This window comes from Buteo buteo, chromosome 4 (genome assembly GCF_964188355.1).
Source record: "Buteo buteo chromosome 4, bButBut1.hap1.1, whole genome shotgun sequence".
NCBI classification, from domain to species: Eukaryota; Metazoa; Chordata; class Aves; order Accipitriformes; family Accipitridae; genus Buteo; species Buteo buteo.
This window is the reverse complement of record NC_134174.1, coordinates 26713847-26731676: the sequence shown is the minus strand read 5'-3', so window position 1 is coordinate 26731676 and position 17830 is coordinate 26713847. Positions and strand designations below refer to the sequence as shown.

Below are 17830 nucleotides of genomic sequence, written 5' to 3'. Positions count from 1 at the left end.
CCCCACAGCACCCCAGGGCAGGATCTGGCCGGGGGGGGGAAGGTCCAAGCATGGCCGGATTTTGCGCACGGAGGGATCCCGGGGCACCGCTGGATCCCAGGACACCGCTGGATCCCTGAACGGCCAGATCCTGCACGTAGAGGGATCCCGGGACACCACTGGATCCCTGAGTGGCTGGATCCTGCACACAGAGGGGATCCCAGGACAGCGCTGGATTCCTGAATGGCTGGATCCTGCGCATGCAGGGATCCCAGGACACCCCTGGATTCCTGAAGAGCCAGATCCTGTGCAGAGATGGATCCCAAGACACTGCTGGATCCCTGAACGGACGGATCCTGCACACAGAGGGATCCCAGGACACCACTGGATCCCTGAAAGGCCGGATCCTGCACACAGAGGGATCCCAGGACACAACTGGATTCCTGAACGGCCAGATCCTGCGCACTGCTGGATCCTGGGGCACCGCTGGATCTCTGTATGGCCGGATCCTGCGCACCGAGGGATCCCAGAACACCACTGGATCTCTGAGTGGCTGGATCCTGCACGCAGCCAGACCCTAGGACATGATGGGACCCCCAGGACACAGCCCAAGGCCAGATCCTGGATACAGCCGGATCCTGGGACACGGCCGGATCCTGGATCCGTGGATGCAGTGGGACACCCCCTCCAACCCTGACACCCCCCCAAGGACACGGCCAGATCCTGCACACCCCCAGCCCACCCCCCCAAATCCCCAGGACACGGCCAGATCCTGCACACGGAGGGATCCTGGATATGGTGCGATCACAGACAGTGGCCAGATCCTGGATCCAGCCAACACGCCCCCCCCCCCCCCCCCCCCCAAAAAAAAACCCTGAGCCCCCGGCCGGATCCTGGACATGGGGGGGGAACGACGACACCCCCGGTACGGCCAGCGGCAGGGCCAGATCCTGGACATTTTGGGGGGGGACGACACGACCCTGACGTGGCCTGGCCCAGGAGAGGGCCGGATCCTGCACCCCCCTGTAATCCCCCCATCGCTGTTTATATCCTGTACAGAGAAATACAGACGCTGTGGAACAACGGGACACCAAAAAGCCTCAAATTTACCCCCAAAAAATCTACTGGGAGCCCCAAATCCCTGGAATTTGCCCACCCCAAAAAAATTACTGGAACCCCAAAATCCCTGAGACTGGTCCCAAAATGGGGCAGCAAAAAGCCTCAAATTCACCCCAAAAAATCAGCTGGTACTCCCAAAATCCCTGAGATTTGCCCCCAAACCCCTAAAATTCACCCCCCAAAAAATCTGGGGGCCCCAAGTCCCTGAGATTGGCTCCAAAATGGGCCCCTGGGACCCCAAAACTCCAGGAATTCACCCCCAAAAAATCTGTTGGGACCCCAAAAACTGTGAAACTTGCCCCCCCCCCCAAAGTATACTGGGGCCACCAAATTCTGGAGTTTGGCCCCAGAATCCCAAGACTTCCCCCCAGAAAAATTCCTGGGACCCCAAAATCCCTGAGACTGACCCCAAAATGGCTCCCCTGGGACCCCAAAACCCCAGGAATCCACCCCAAATAAATCTGCTGGGACCCCAAAAATCCCTGGAATTTGCCCCCCCCCAAATTACCAGGACCCCCAAATCCCTGAGCCTGGTCCCCAAATGGCCCCCTGGGACCCCAAAACCCCGGGAATTCACCCCAAAGTAGCCTGCCCCCCCCAAGGGGACCCCAGTAACCACACGGGGGGGTTCAGCAGCACCTTTATTTGCCCCCCCCCCGCCCCTGGGAAAGAGGGGGGTCCCTGGGGGGACTCAGGCAATTGGGGGTGTCCTGGGTGGGGGGGTCCCAGGCTCAGGGTGCTGCCAGGGGGGTCCCGGCTGGAGGCGGCTTCGGGTCGGTGGTCCTGAGCTGGGGGGGAGCGGGAAGAGGCTGGTGCCCCCCCCCCATCCCCACCAGTGCTCCCAGTTACCCTCTGTTCCCCTCCCCAATGCTCCCAGTATACCTTTCCAGTGCCCCCCCAGTACTCCCAGTATCCCCTGTGCCATCCCCGGTGCCCCCCCAGTGTTTCCGCTTCCCCTCCCCATCCCTCCCAGTGCCCCAGCATCCTCCCAGTTACCCCGTTCCCCCCCTCCGCAGTGGTCCCAGTATCCCTTTCCAGTGCCCTCCCTGGTACTCCCGGTATCCCCCGTGCCCCCCGGTATCACCAGTTACACCCCCCCCAGCGCCCCCTCTTGAGCTCCCAGTGCCCCCCCTCCCATCCCTCCCAGTACTCCCTTCCCAGTGTTCCCAGTATCCCCCAGCCCTCCCCTACCTGGCCCCCCCCGGGCTGGGGGGCAGCACTGGAGCTGGGGGGAGCCGGGGGGGGCCGGGGGGCAGCTGAGGAAGGGCAGAGGTGGAGGGGGGGCCGTCAGCAATGAGGGGGGGGCAGCACAGGTTGGGGGGGTGGATTGGGGGGGGGGGCAGGCTGGGGGGGGGCAAGGTGGATTTAGGGGCGGGGGGGCTTTGGGGGGGTACTGGGTGGATTGGGGGGGTCCTTGGTTAGGAATGGGGGGGTAAGGGAGTCCAAGGTGGATTGGGGGGGTTAAAGAGCATGTTTGGGGGGGGGGAGTCCCAGTGGGGTGTCTGGGGGGGTCCTCAATGATGGAGGTCCCGGGGGGGGGGTAGGGTATCATTTGGGGGGGACATCCCTGTGGGAGGGGTCCGGGGGGCGGTAATCCCCACCGGGCATCACCCTGGGGGGGGGTCTGGGGGGGGTGATTGTGTCCATTGGGAGAGAGGGGTTATTTGGGGGGGGGAGTCACCGGGGAGGGGGTCCCCTCACCTGTGCGGCCGTGGACGAACCAGAGCCCCCCCGCCAGGGCCGCCCCCACCACGAAGGCCCCGAAGGAAACAGCGGCCACGGCCCCGGGGGGCACGGCGGGCTCTGGGGGGGGGGGGCAAGGTCAGGGGGACCCCGGCGTCCGGGACACCCCCCCCAAACCTCCCTGCCCCCCCCCGGAGGGGGACACCCAGGTGTCTGGGTGCCCCCCCCCCCAAAAAAAATAAGTTGAACACTCACCCGTGGGCGGGGGCCGGGGCCGGTCCCTTTGGGGGGGCGGGGGGAGTCGCAGAAGGGGGGGGGGCGGTGGGAACGGCACCGGGGGGGCACCTGGGGGGGGAGGCGGTTATGGGGGGGGTCACGGGGAAGGGACACCGGGGATGGGGTGTCCCTACTGTTGGGGGGGGCAAATTGGGGGGAGGGTCTGTTGGGGGGGGGCGACTCGATTTGGGGCGCTGGTTGTGGGTTCTTCGAGGGGGGGGGGTCCCGGTTGCAGGTTCCCAGGGGGATTCCGGGGTGGGGGGGTCCCAGTTTGGGGGTCCCTGTCCCGGAGGGTCCCGGTTAGGGGGGGTCTCCCTCGGGGGGGGGTCCCGTGGTTCCCAGGGGGTCCTGGTCGAGGGGTCCCGAGGTTGGGGGGACCTGGGGGTTGGGGAGGGTCCCGGGGGGGTCCCGGGGTTTGGGGGTCCCGGGGAGGGTGGGGTCCGGGTTTGGGGGTCCGGGGGGGGGGGTGTCCGGGTTTGGGGGTCCCCGGGGAGGGTCCCGGGGTTTGGGGGTCCCGGGGAGGGTGGTGTCCGGGTTTGGGGGTCCGGGGGGGGGGGCGGGTTTGGGGGTGTCCGGGGAGGTGGGGGGTGCCCGGATTTGGGGGTCCCGGGGTTTGGGGGTGCCGGACCTGGCGCGGCGGTGCCGACGGGTCCGAGCGTCACCACGATGGGGCGGGTGACGGTGCGGAGGGAGCGGCCGCGGGCGGGGCCGGGGTGGGGCCGCGGGCGGGGCCGGGGGGCGGAGCCTGCCCCGGAGGCCCCGCCCCTCCGGCGGGGACAGGACTCCGCCCGGCACTGGGCGAGGGGAAGGCGAGGGGAAGGCGAGGGGAAGGCGGGGGGGGGGGGGGCACCGCTTCACCTCCATCCCGGTGCCCCCCCGTTCACCCCCCCCACTCCCAGTAACCCCCCCATACTGGGACTGGCCGTACCCATTCCGCCCCACTCCCGGTGCCCGCCCTGGCCCCAGTTCCCCCCACAACTGCCCCCCCCCCCCCGGTTCTTTTCCCGAGCCCCCCCCCCTCCTCCCGGTACCGGGGACTGGCCGGGTCCGGTGTCCCCCCCCCGCTCCCCGGTCCCGTGTTGCGGTATCCCCTATTCCCGGTGTGTCCCCCCCCCGGTCCCCCCCCCCCCCCAGCCCCGTACCGGCGGCAGCCCATCCCCGTGGCCTCGGGCCCCCCCGGCGCGGCAGAGGCGGAGGCGGCAGTGCAGGAACTGCAGCGGCTCCGGGAAACGGGGGGGCAGAAAAAAAGAAAGGAGCAACCTCCGTCTCCCCCCCCCTCCGGATCCCCCCGGTCCCGCCACCACCGCCGCCGCCCCCGGAGCCGCGCAACCCCCCCCGCAACACCACGAGTGGGCGTGGGGGCGGGCTGGGACCGGCACCGGCACCGGCACCGGGGAATGGGGGGTCGGGGGGCCCCGGCGAGGAACGTGGAGACACGAAGCAACGGCGGAGGGAGAAACCCAGCCCGGGGGGGGCACGGGAGAGGGAGACCTGGAACGGGGGGGGGGGGGAGAAGGCGGTGGGAAGGGGGTCACGGGGGGGGGCGGGGGGGGCACCGGGAGGGGGGTAGGGAGCCGGGGGGGGTGATGGGGTCCCGGGGGGGACGGGGGGTAACGGGGAGGATGGGGGGGGGGGGGCACAGACCGGGGGCACCGAGCATCGTCGGGGGGGCATTGGAGGGACCGGGGGGGGTGTCACTGGGGGGGGACACGACACGGGGGACCCCCCCCCGCCCCCCCCGCACCTGCACGAAGACCCGCCCCCCCGCGGGCACCGTGCGCGGCCCCGGGGCGGGCGGGAACTCGGGGGAGGCCGAAACGTCCAGGCGGAGGCGGGGGGGGCCGGGGGGGCAGCGGGGCTGCGGCACCGGCCGGGCACACCAGTGACCCCCCCAGTGCTCCCAGTCACCCCCAGTGACACTCACACCCATTCCCCCTCCCAGTGCTCCCAGTTACTCCCCCCTCCCCGTGAACTTAGTCACCCCCCCAATGCACCCAAGGCCCCCCCCAGGGCTCCCAGTTATCCCCCTCAGTGCCCCCAGTTACTGCCGGGTGCTCCCAGTTACACCCCCCGGTACTCTCAGTAACCCCCCAGTACTCCCAACTCCCCCCCCCAGTACCCAGTTACCCCTCGGTGACCCTCCCGTGCTCCCAGTTACCCCCCCCGTACCCAGTTATACCCCCCCAGTACTCTCAGTAACCCCCCAGTACTCCCAACTACCCCCCCCCAGTACCCAGTTCCCCCTCGGTGACTCTCCAGCGCTCCCAGTTCCTCCCCAGTACCCAGTTCCCCCCCCCCCCAGTGCTCCCCACCCCACTCACCCCGGGCCGTTCCCCGCTGCAGCGCGGCCTCGGGGGGCTCGGGGGCCCCCCCGGATCCTCAGTGTCACCCCACGGCCAGCCCGGGGGGGGCCCTGCGGATGGTGGCACGTCTGGATGTTCCCCCCCCCCCCCCCCCCCCGGACGCCTGGGTCCCCCCCATGTCCCCCCCAGGACACCTGGGTCCCCCTGTGACCCACCCCCAGACACTTAGGACCCCCCCATGTCCCTCCCCCAGATACCTGGGACACCTCCCTATCCCCTGTCCCCCCCCCAGGACACCTGGGACCCCCCCGTGCCCCCTCACACCCACCTGCAGGACCCCCCCCGGGCAGCAGCAGGAGGAGGAGGAAGAGGGGGGGGCTCCAGCACGCCGCCATGCCGGGGAGAGTGGGCTGCGGGGGGGCCTCACGCGTGTCCCCGGGGCTCCCCAGGAGGTGGCAGGTCCCGCGGGTCGCGGCCGTGTCCCCAGTGCTGTCCCCAGGTCCCACCCACGCGTGGGAGGACCCCCCCCCCCCCGAGGTCACCGTCTCCCCGGTGACACCCACTCGGCCTTGGGCTGCGGGGACGTCACCCCGGGGAGGGACCAGGCATGAGGGCACCCCCGCCTGTCCCTGACGTGTCCCCCCCCCCGTGTCCCTGATGTCCCCCCCATGTCCCCTCTATCCCCCAATGTCCCCCCACATCCCCACTGTCCCACTCCTCATGTCCCCAGTGTCCCCATTTCCCCCCATAACCCTCCATAGTGTCCCCACTATCCCCCTGCCGTCCCCCCCAGCGATGTCCCCATCCCTGTCCTCCCCCACCTTCCTCTGTCCCCAGCGTCCCCAATGTCCCCCCCGGACTCCCTGTATCCTCCTGTCCCCACTGTCCCCATGCCCGTTCTCCCACGTCTTCCTCTGCCGTGTCCCCATCTCCCTGTCCCCCCCTGTGTCACCAGTGTCCCCCATCCCCGTCCTCCCACTATCCCTCATACCAGCGTCCCCATCCCACTGTTGCCCATCATCCCGTCCCCGTGTTCCCCATCGTGATGTCCCCATCCTCCATCTTCCCGCGTCCACACCCCAACGTGTCCCCCGTCCCCTCGATGTCCCATGACCCCCCCCAAACCCCCAACGTCCCCCAGAGCCTGACGCCGACGCGGCCCCTCAGGTTCCACATGCGCATTTATAATAATAATAATTATAATAATAATAATAATATAATAATAATAATAATGACGATAACGAGGGGGAGCCGCCGCCCGCGCCCACAATGCACTAAAACTGCACCTGCTGCCACCCTGGGGGACACGGGGGGGACAGGGGGACACAGGCAGGGACCACGCACAAGGTGTCCCCGCGGCAGCCCCCACGCCCTGTCCCCAGCCCTGATTGTCGCCGCGTGGCCTCGTGCCGGCCCCGTGTCACCGTCACGCAAGCGCCACCATCGCCCCGGTGGCTTCCGTGGATGGCGTCCCCGTGCCGCGTCCCCACGTCGTCCCTCTGTGTCACGTCCCCGTGACGTGTCCCTGGGCCGTGGCCCCGTGGCATCCCTCCGTGCCACATCCGCGCCGTATCCCTGGGCCGTGTCCCCACGGCACGTCCCCACAGCGTCCCTCTGCACCACGTCCCCGAGCCATCTGTGCCACCGCTCCGTGTCATCCCTCGTGCCACGTCCCCACGCCGTGTCCCCAGGCCACCTCTCCATGTCATCCTTCAGCGCCGCATCCCCGTGTCACATCCCGGTGCCATCTCTGTGCCGCGTCCCCGTGTCACATCCCAGTGCCATCTCCGTGCCATCCCTCCATGTCACCTCTCTGCCGTGTCCCCACGTTGTCCCTCCGTGTCACGTCCCCACGCTGGATCTCCATGTTGTCCCGTCCCACGTCTCTGCGCCGTGTCCTTGTGCCACATTCCCGTGCCATGTCACCGTGCCATCTCCCGTGCCACGTGCCCATGTCACATCTCTGCGCCGTGTCACCGTGCCACCTCCACGCCACGTGCCAACATCACACCTCCGTGCCACGTCCCTGTGCCATCTCGTCGTCCCTTTGTGCCGTCTCTCCGTGCCACGTCCCCAGTGTCCCGTTATCGTCCTCCGTCCCGTCACATCCGTGTGCCACATCCCCGTGCCATCTCCGTGCCCACATCCCCATGTCACATCCCCGTCACGTCCCCAAGCCGTGCCCCTGTGTCACATCCCTGCGCCGTGTACCACGTCCCCGTGCCGCATGCCGTATCCCCGTGCCACATCTGCACGCCACATCCCGCTGTGCTGTGTCCCGTGTCGCATCCCAGCGTGCCGCATCCCCGTGTCACATCCCAGCATGCCACGTCCCCGGGTCACGTCCCAGCGTGTCACACCCTCGTGTCACATCCTGGTGCCACGTCCCGGTGACGTCCCTTGCCAGTGCCCCATCACCAGGTCCTGTCCCCATCCCTGTCCCTACTCGGGGACCCCGCACCGGGGTTGGGGACAGGGACAGCGGCAGCCGAGCTCGGAAGCCGAGGAGCTGCTGGCCCCGGGGGAAACTGAGGCACAGGCCACCCAGAGGGGGGACATGGAAGGGACACAGGCGTCCCCCTGCCCCAGCATTGTAAGGGGGATGGGGACATTGGGGGGGGACACATGGGGACACACGCGGATGTGCCAAGATGCACCAGGAGACACTGGGACATGTTGGGACACACTGGAATCCATGAGGACACGTGCCAGGTTCCACCAGGATGCACCGGGACATACTGGGACACACTTGAGACGTGCCACGACGTACTGGGACACACTGGGATGTGCTGGGACAGGCCAAGACGTGTTGTCACACATCAGAACACACGGGGGACACACCAGGACACGCTGGGATGTGCTGGGACACGTGGGGACACACTGGGACACACCGTGACAGGCTTGGACATGCCGTGACACGCCAGAGCGCACCGGGCCACGTCAGGACGCGGCAGGACACGCTGGGACGCGCCAGGACACGTCGTGCCGCGGGCGTCCGGTGGCTGCCGGGGCACGCGGTGGCCGTCGCGGGCGTCACGGCCACCGCGGGCGTCAGGGAGGGCGTCACGGCCACGGCGGGCGTCACGGCCGGCGCGGGCGGGGGCGGGCGGCGGGTGCTACCTGGTGAAGAAGGGCAGGTGGTGCTGGCTGAGGCCACCGCCAGTGCGAGGGGACTCTGTCTTGGCCATGACGTCCTTGAACCAGGAGGCCACGTCCACCTCCAGCGTCTCGTAGCGCTTGATGAAGTTGTGTTCCTGCGGGGCGGGAGGGGGTGAGTGGCGGGGACGTGGGGACATGGGGACGCAGGGACGGGAGACAGGGGCGTGGGGAGATGGAGACAGGGGCGGGAACGCAAGGACAGGGACACGGGGGGCACAGGGAGATGGAAGCGAGCATCAGGACATGGATATGGGCACCAGGACAGAGGTGTGGGGGACACGTATGGGGACGGGGGTGCAGAGACACAAGGACAGGGACACAGGGGCACAGGGAGATGGACACGGAGCATCAGGACGTGGATATGGCCACCAGGACAGAGGTGTGGGGACAGGGACATGGGGACACAAGCATAAGGACATGGACACGGGCACCAGGACACAGGAATGGGGACACAGGCATAGGGACGTGGACATGGGGACAGGGACACAAGGACATGGGCACCAGGACACAGAAGTGGGGATGTGCAAGGACACAAGGATGGGGACACGGACACGGGGACACGGACACAGGGACACGGACACTGGAGTAGAGACATGCGTGGGTATGGGGACAGTGACATGGACACACAGATAAGGACACGGGGACGGGGACAAGGACACCTGCCAGTGTCATAGGCATGAATGGGGACAGGTACTTGGGACGGGGACAGGGAGGCTAAGGACCACCCCCCAGGGATGTCAGCACGTGCCCACCCAGGCAGGTGACACGTGTGGACCCTGGGATGGAGATGGGGACCCTCCCTGGGGACACGTGTGATGGGGACAGCCAGCGGGAGGTGGCCCCAGGGACTCACCAGTAACTTGTTGTACTTTGGTCTCTTCCTGTGGTCCTTGGTGAGGCTGTGGGAGAGGGAAGGGGGGGTCAGCACCCTAGGGACACCCTGGGGACATCCCAGGGATGTGTCCCCAGCCCGGGGAGGGTGGCTTGTCACCCACCAGTCCCTGACGAAGGCCTGGAAGTCCCCAGAGAAGCCCATGGCGGGGGGCAGCAACGGGGGGTCCTCCTGCAGCACCTTCGTCAGCACCTCAAAATCCGTCTTGCAGTTCTGGTAGGGGAACTGCCCCGTGGCCAGCTCCACCTGCAGGGACACCATGGGGACACCGCTGTCACCAGAGTGGGGGGAGATGGGACAGGGACGTGGCTGTGCCACAGGGATGGGGCTGGGACACGGTGGCAGGACACGGTGGCAGCAATGGAGGTGGATGTGGTGAGGAGATACAGGATTGCGGGGATGCGGTGGCATCGCGGGGACATGGTGGGGACACAGCGGGGACATGGTAGGGGCACAGTGGGACCTGGGGACAGGTTAGGGACGTGCTGGGGACATGGTGAGAACCCAGGGACATGCTGGAGACACACTGGGGATGTGGTGGGGGACCTGGAAATGAGCTAGGGACATGTTGGGGACCCAGGGACATGCTGTGGACACAGTGGGGAGCCGGGGACGGGTTGGGGACACAGTGGGGACCCAGGGAGGGGTTGGGGACACAGTGGGGGCACAGCTCACCAGGGAGATGCCGAGGCTCCAGACGTCGGCGCGGATGTCGTAGTCGGGCTTGGTGGGGTCGGGGGGGTCGATGCGCTCGGGCTGGGGGACAAGGGAGGCTTGCAGATGCTGGGGGGCACTGAGGGGTCTGGGACCCACAGCACCCACAGCCCTGGGGGACCCACAGCACCCATGCTCCTGGGGGACCCACAACCCTGGGGGACCCAATTCTGGGGAGCAGGACCCACAATCCTGGAGACTCACAGCCCTGGGGAACCCACTTAGGGGGAGCAGGACCCACAGCACCCACCTCTGGGGTGCAGCACCTACCCCTGCGGTGCAGCACCCACAGCCCCAGGGGACCTGCAGCCCAACGAGACCCCCAGCACCCATCTTCATGACATGTAGCCCCCCTGCCACTTCCACCCCAGGACGACCCACTGGCACCCCCCCACCTCCACACAGCAACACACCCCCACGAGGCATTCCCCCCTCCACACCCCCCGCAGCACCCATGGGTGCTTACGGCCATGTAGGCGGCACAGCCGGCGCTGCGGGTCTTGGCCTTGGAGTCGACGAGGCGGCCGCTGATGCCGAAGTCGCAGAGTTTGACCTGACCCCGCTCGTCCAACAAGATGTTGGAGGGTTTGACGTCACGGTGGATCACCCCGTGCTTCTCTTTCAGGTAGAAAAGGGCCTTCACGATCTACAGGGAGGGGTGTCAGCAGCAGTGGCCCCCCAACCAGGACCCTCGTGGTGTCCCCAAGTGTCCCCCAGGGTCTCCTCCCCACTCACCGCCACTGTCATCTTGCCCAGGATGCGCTCAGGGATGGGACCTTGGATGCGTTTCTTGAGCTTCTCGGCACAGGTGCCCATCAGCTCCATGGCGATGAAGACGTCGGTCTGAGGAAGAAGACAAGGGATCAGTGGGCGGGGGGGGGGGGGGGGCGGGGGCAGACACAGAGCCAGGGAGGGACACTGGGAACACCTCCCGCCATGGCTGGGGCGATGGGGACAACACAGAGAGTCCGGCAGGGACAGGGGACAGAGAGGGCGATGGCTGGATCACCCCGGGGTGGTGGTGGGGGATCCGGTCCTTGTGGCTGGATCCAGACTTTGGGGAGGGGGTGGCTGTGGTCGTATCCAGACCCTGGAGGGGCCGGGGCGGGGGGGGCTCACATTGGTGATGAAGGTGCCGAAGCACTGGACGATGTAGGGGCAGTCGTGGCTCTTGAGCACCACATCCAGGTCCATCAGGATCCGTTTGTTCTCCTCCCGGTTTCCTGAGCGCCGCATTTGCTGGGGAGGGGACAGAAAAAATAAGGTGGTGGGGGGGTGGATTTCAGGGCCAGATCCCAGCCTCGCTGTGGGGCGGGGAGGGGAAGGACCCTGGTATTTAAGGGGGGGTGGGCGGGGTCCTCACCTTGACGGCGATGACGTGGCCCGTCTTGCGGAAGCGCATCTTCCAGACCTGCCCGCAGGTGCCGCTGCCGATCTCCCCCAGGTTCTCCAGGTCGTTGATCTCCGCCTGGTAGCGCTGCGAGGGGGGGACAGGAATGGACACAGACATGGTGGGGGTGTGGGGGGGGTGTCAGGGTCCCCCCTGTCCGCCCCCCCTCTGTGCTTACCTGCCCCCCCACGGTGAGGTAGCCTGTCTGCTTCATGATCTCCTGCAGCTTCTGGTCGATCTCGATGCTGGGGAGAAAAAAGGGGGGGGGCCGTGGCCAATCAGCATGAGGCAAGGGGGAGGTCTGGCCAATCAGCATAAGGCAAGGGGTGACTAGCCAATCAGCACAAGGGGTGGGAGCTGACTGGCCAACCAGCACATGGGGACTCACCCACACAACTGGCCAATCAGCACCAGGGGGGGGGGGGGGGGGGGGGGCTGGCCAAGTCAATATGGGGGGGCACCTGACCAATCAGCATGGCTGGGGAGAGCCTGACCAATCAGCACACTGGGGAATGAGGGGTGTGCCCACATGGCCAATCAGCATGCAGCTGGGGGTATCCGCCCATCTGGCCAACAATCTCTGTAAGAGACAGCTGGCCAATCAACATGTGAGGAGGGTGCCCATGTGGCCAACCAACAGAAGGAAGGGTCTCTAAGCCAATCAGCACTGAGAGGGACATGCCTACTTAGCCAATCAACATCCATGGACTTCTGGTCATCTGACCAATCAGCACAAGGAACTCTCCTCTCTGCCTGGCCAATCAGCATGTGCAAAATCACAGCTATCCAGCCAATCAGCACACAGGGAATCCTGTCTGCCTGGCCAATCAGCACCGACGGTCTCCTACAACTCTGGCCAATGAGCACATGCATCTCCTCCCTGTCTAACCAATCAGCAACCAGTAGGTACTGCACATCTACCAATCAGCACATGACTCCCTTGCCTGCCTGGCCAATCAGCACCCAGCATCCTCCAGATCTCTTGCCAATGAGCCCCCACAGGCTCCTGCACACCTGGCCAATCAGCATCCATGTGTCTCCTGCCCAACTGGCCAATCAGCACATGCAGGCTCCTGTATAACCAGCCAATCAGTGTATCACAAATCTCTTGCCTGGCCAATTGGCACACAGGAACCCCCGAGACCTCCAGCCAATCAGTGCACGTTATTCCCTCTCGATCTCTAGCCAATTAGCACACACAGTCTCCTGTACATTTGGCCAATCTGCACATAATAATTCTCCTGCCTGGTCAATCAGTGCCCCAGACCTCTGGCCAATCAGCACGCACGATCTCCCCTCAAACTCTGGCCAATCAGCACATGTGATTCCTTGGACCTCTGGCCAATCAGCACACATGATCCCCCTGGACCTCTGGCCAATCAGCACACAGAATTTCCCCTGGACCTCTGGCCAATCAGCACACACCATCCCTTGGACCTCTGGGCAATCAGCACGCACGATCCCCCTGGACCTCTGGCCAATCAGCACGCACGATCCCCCTGGACCTCTGGCCAATGAGAATGTGTGATCCCTTGAACCTCTGGCCAATCAGCACACAGACTCCCCCTCCCCATTTGTCCAATCATGGCACACCAGCCACCCAGCCCAGGAGGTTCCCCAGACAGCTGGCCAATCAGGGCACCCGTTCTTGCCCACCCAGCCAACGAGCTGCAGCGTTTGGGGGGTCCCGGGGGGGGGGATGTCTCACCTCTCCATGCTGCGGGGCACCAGGAAGGGCGGCTGGGGCAGCCCCAGCATGTTGCGGGGGCGGGAGGGGGGCGGCGGGTGCTGGGTGCCCTCGGGGAGCACGGCCCGGCCCCCGCCGTCGCTCACCAGCGGCAGCTGCAGAGCTGGGGGGGACAGAGAGACCCCGTCAGCCCCCCCAAACATGGGGGGGACACACAACAGAGAGACCCCATCAGCTTCCCCCCCCCCCAAAACACCCACCTCACCACCCCAACTCGCGCCCGGGGAGGGGAAGCACCCTGGGGGTGTCGTCCCCCCCCAACCCACTCACAGCACCCCGGGGTGACACAGGTTGGGTGGGGGGGCAAGCCCACGCACCCCCAGTCTGCTGGGAGATGCCCAGCCCTGGGTGGGCTCAGCCCCAGTTTGGAGCTTTCTGGTCCCGTTTCAGTTCAGACCCCATTTTGCCCGTTCCTGCCCCATTTCAGCCACTCCTGCCCCATTTTGGTTCAGCCCCATTTTGTCTGTTTCTGCCCCATTTCAGCTCAGTCCCATTTTGCCTGTTCCTGCCTTGTTTGGGCTCAGCCCAATTTTGCCCATTCCTGCCCATTTTGCCCATTCCTGCCTCTGCCCCCCCATTTTGGTTCAGCCCCATTTTGCCCATTCCTGCCCCGTTTTGCCCGTTCCTGCCCTGTTTGGGCTCAACCCTATTTTGCCTGTTCCTGCCTGTTTTGCCCATTCCTGCCCTGTTTGGGCTCAGTCCAATTTTGCCTGCTCCTGCCCCAATTCAGCTGCTCCTGCCCCAGTTCGGTTCAGTTCTGTTTTGCCCGTTCCTGCCCTGTTTCGGCTCAGCCCCATTTTGCCCGTTTTCCTGTTACTGCCCCATTTTGGCTGAGCCCCGTTTTGCCCATTCCTGCCCCGTTTCATCCACCTCCCACCTCAGCTCTCCCAATCCCGTTTTGGCCACAATTCAACCCATTTTGTGTCCGTTCCCTCACTCCCCCCCATCCCACACCACTGCCCCCCCCCCCCCCCAATTTTCATCGCGGCCCCGTCTCATGCCGTGCCGCGGCCGCATGCGCTGCGGGGCCGGGCCATGCACCCCGCGGGGGCCGGGCCGGGGGCCACACTCCATGCGACAGGCAGGACAGCCACGCGGCGAGGGGGGGACACACAGGGACATTCGAGGGGGGGGATAGGGACATTCAAGGAGGGGGGGGACGACAGGGTGAGCGGGGAGAAGCCGATGGGGAAAAGCTGCTCCACTGAGTGGGGAAACTGAGGCACGGGCAGGTTTAGGTTGTGCCCGGGGGGCCCAACCTGCCTTGGGTGGGCGCTGGGGGGGGGAGGGGGGGGAACACACGGGGATGTCCCCGAGGTGGGGGACAGGGTGAGTGTCAGCGAGGTGGCAGGGGGGGCCGGGGGGGAGCGTTAGAAGTGGGGGATGCAGGAGAAACCCAAGCGGCGGCGAGATGTGGTGGTACCTGCTCGCTGGGACGGAGCGGGAGCGGGGCTTAGGGTGATCACGATAACTGGATTGGGGGGGGACGGGGGGAATGGAGGGGGGGAATGGAGAAAATAAAAAAATGGGGAAAAAAGGGGGGGGGGAGAAAATAATAAAAAGAAAGAAAAACACCATAAATCACAACAGGAATAAACTCAAGGCGCCGTGGGGGAGAACAGGGGGAAAAGAACCAGAATGAACTTAAACTGTGGAGGGGGTAGGGGGGTGGGAGGGGGGGTAAAAGGGGTGTGGGGGGGCTGCCAGGTGGCTCCAGACCCCCCCCTGGCCCCAAAAGTGCCTTTTTTTAATTTTGTGAAATTGTAGGGAAACACTGGAAAATCTATGCCTGGCAGTTGTGGTGCACTGAGGGGTCCCATGTCTGTCTGTCCGTCCCGTCCCCGTCCCCCCCCAAATAAAGGTCCTACCTGGTGTGGAGGGGTTGGTCCCCCCCAAAGCAGCTCCTCAGGGTGCTAATTGAGGTGGTGACCTCCCTGCCGCCCCAAATAAGCCCCCCAGCACCCCAAATGCCTCTGGTAACCCCCAAACTCCTGCACTGCCTCCAGCAGTCCCCAGTACAGCCCTGTTGCCCCCAGTAAAGCCCTTGTGCCCCCCCCATTTCACCTACTAAAGCGCTCATGCCCCCAAACCCACCTCAGCTGCCCTCATATAACTCCAATACAGCCCAAAATACACCCCACGCCCCCCCATACCCTCATGTTTTGCATAATATAGCCTCAACAGCCCCCCAATGTTGCTACAGTCCCTCAATGACACCACAGTGCCCTCACAGCGCCTCAGCTGCCCCCCAACACCACTAAAACAGCCTCAACTGCCCCCAACACCCCTAAAACAGCCTCAACTGCCCCCCAGAAACCCTCCCGCTGCCTCAGCTCCCCCCAAATACCCCCACAGCAGCCCGAACTGCCCCCCAATATCCTCCCGATATGGCCTCAACTGCTCCCAATACCCCTAAAAGAGCCTCAGCTGCCCCCCAATATTCCTAATATGTTCTTAACTGCCCTCAGGACCCATTAGATGGCCTCAACCATTCCCCAATACCCCTAAAAGAGCCTCAGCTGCCCCCCAGTACCCTTAAACTCAGCCTCAACTCCCCCAAGAGCCCCCCAGTACCCATAAACCAGCCTCGACTGTCCCAATGAGCCTCCCAATACCAATAAATCAGCCTCAACTGTCCCCAGTACCCCTAAACCAGCCTCAACTGTCCCCAAGAGCCCTCAATACACCTAAACTAGCCTCAACTACCCCCCAATACTCCTAAACCAGCCTCAACTGTCCCAAGAGCCCCCCAATACCCATAAACCAGCCTCGACTGTCCCCAAGAGCCCCCCAATACCCCTAAACCAGCCTCAACTGTCCCTCAATACCCCTAAACCAGCCTCAACTCTCCCAAGAGCCCCCCAAGACCCCTATAACAACCTCAACTGTCCCAAGAGCTGCCAATACCCATAAACCAGCCTCAACTGCTCCCCAATACCCCTAAAACCCACCTCAACTATCCCCACTGTTCCTAAACCAGACACAACTACCTCCCAGTACCCCTAAAGCAGCCATAACTGCCCCCAGGAGACCCCAGCGCTCCTAAACCAGCCATAACTGTCCCCCGACACCCCTAAAATGCCCCCGAATAGCCAACAAAATGCTGTAACTACCACCCATAATCTTAAGACCGCCTCAGCCACCCCCCCAATACCCCGAAGTTGACCTCAGCCTCCCCCCAATACTCCAATCTTGGCCTCCACAGCCCCCCAGCGCTCCTCAAGCAGCCCCACCCGCCCCCAACACCCCCTAAAACGCCCTCCACCACCCCCCAAAACCCTCCAAACAGCCTCACCCCCCCCCTCACTCCACCCAATACAGCCCCCCACTCCCCACAGCACGGCCTCAAGCTCCCCCTCCCCGAGCTCCTAAAGCAGCTCCCAGACCCCTTAATAAGAACCAACAATGCGGGCACCCCTAACCCAGCAACCCCCCCCCCCCTCAAATCGCCTCAGCCGCCCCCGCCCGGGCCTGGGCCTGGTTCCACCCCCCACCGCCTCCCCGCCTTTCCCCCGGCGGTCGCCTTACTAGGCCGGGCCCGGGCAGGACTGATGTCGAGATTGAGGTCGATCCGGCGGCGGGCTTCGCGGTTCTCCTGCTTGAGCTTCGCCTCCAACCGGGAGAGCTTCTGCTCCAGCGAGGACGCCGCCATCTTCCCCCTCAGCCAGCCCCGCCGCCGCCGCCGCGCAGCCAGAATGCACAAACAGCGCAGGGCGCATGCGCGGCCTGACCCCACCGGGCTACCGTCCGGCGCGAAGCGCGCTTTTCACGGCTTTCAGGGCAACGCCGGCCACCGTCTTGCCCGTCGGGTGGGTAGGGGCGAGCGCTTCGGGTGGGAGACCGCGCATGCGCGGTACCTGCGAGGGACTGGCGGCGCTGGCGCCACCTAGCGGGGGGTGGTGGGGCGCATGCGCACGGAGCCCCCTCCCCACCAGGGGCCTATAGAGGACACCCCCCCACACAAAAAAAACCACCCTGACTCCCCACACACCTTAGGCACCCCCCCCCAGACCCCCTCCCCAACACCCATGGCCCCCCCCACCCCCGGAGGGGGCTTTATGGAGGAAGTGGGCACTAAAAAGGCAGGACCCCTCCAAATGGGGGGGGCATCACCCCCCCAAAGGGCCCCCAGCCCCCCCAACCCTTTTTTAACCCCCCCCATAACCTTTCTTGTTTGTTTTTTTTTCTCTGCTTTTTTTCCATTTTTATTTAAAAAACCCCAAAACAAGCCAGGCCCGGGGAAGGGGGGAGGGGCACAGACCACGATTGGGGGGGTGGGGGGAGGGCAGACCCCCCCCTCGTGGCAAAGGAGGGGGGGGCTGCACCCCAATTTGGGTAAAGGGGGGGGGAAGGGGGGGGCACAGGCTGGGGCAGGTTAAAACATCTCCGGGCAGCGCCCCCCAACCCGACCCATCCCCTCACGATAAAAATCCCGCCCCCCCTGAAAGAAAAGGGGGGGCCCCCCTTAAAAAGGGGTGCCCCCAAGAGGGTGGCCCCCCCAAAAGTGAGTACCCACCCCAGGAGAGGGGTGACTCCCCTAGAGTACCCCCTAAAGAGAGGTGCCCCCC

The 17830-nt window shown here is 65.3% G+C and overlaps 2 protein-coding genes across 4 annotated transcripts; both read right to left on the bottom strand.

Moving 5' to 3' along the window:
• Window positions 1–1732: 1732 nt before the first annotated feature.
• On the bottom strand, window positions 1733–4977 carry TGFBR3L (transforming growth factor beta receptor 3 like; the record flags this gene model as incomplete). The annotated part of the gene is made up of 7 exons (XM_075025226.1): window positions 1733–1886; window positions 2290–2354; window positions 2800–2901; window positions 3037–3126; window positions 3686–3851; window positions 4200–4548; window positions 4802–4977. Coding segments are annotated over 7 exons (1005 nt in total), but the record flags the coding sequence as incomplete, so codon positions are not given.
• A 431-nt stretch (window positions 4978–5408) lies between these two features.
• Window positions 5409–17189, bottom strand: MAP2K7 (mitogen-activated protein kinase kinase 7). 3 transcript variants are annotated; one of them, XM_075025223.1, is made up of 13 exons: window positions 16791–17185; window positions 14686–14733; window positions 13224–13365; window positions 11694–11760; window positions 11489–11602; window positions 11245–11364; window positions 10861–10968; window positions 10592–10771; window positions 10087–10167; window positions 9515–9657; window positions 9373–9418; window positions 8481–8614; window positions 5428–5470 (listed from the first exon to the last, which is right to left on the bottom strand). In XM_075025223.1, the coding sequence occupies exons 1-13, from the start codon at window positions 16912–16914 to the stop codon at window positions 5443–5445; spliced, it is 1335 nt and encodes a 444-aa protein (XP_074881324.1). In that variant the 5' UTR covers window positions 16915–17185; the 3' UTR covers window positions 5428–5442. The 3 variants fall into 3 exon arrangements, with proteins under 3 accessions (XP_074881326.1, XP_074881324.1, XP_074881325.1); XM_075025225.1 differs by lacking the exon at window positions 14686–14733 and having other exon boundaries at window positions 5409–5470; window positions 16791–17189; XM_075025224.1 differs by lacking the exon at window positions 5428–5470 and having other exon boundaries at window positions 6524–8614; window positions 16791–17182.
• Between the last annotated feature and the right edge of the window lie 641 nt (window positions 17190–17830).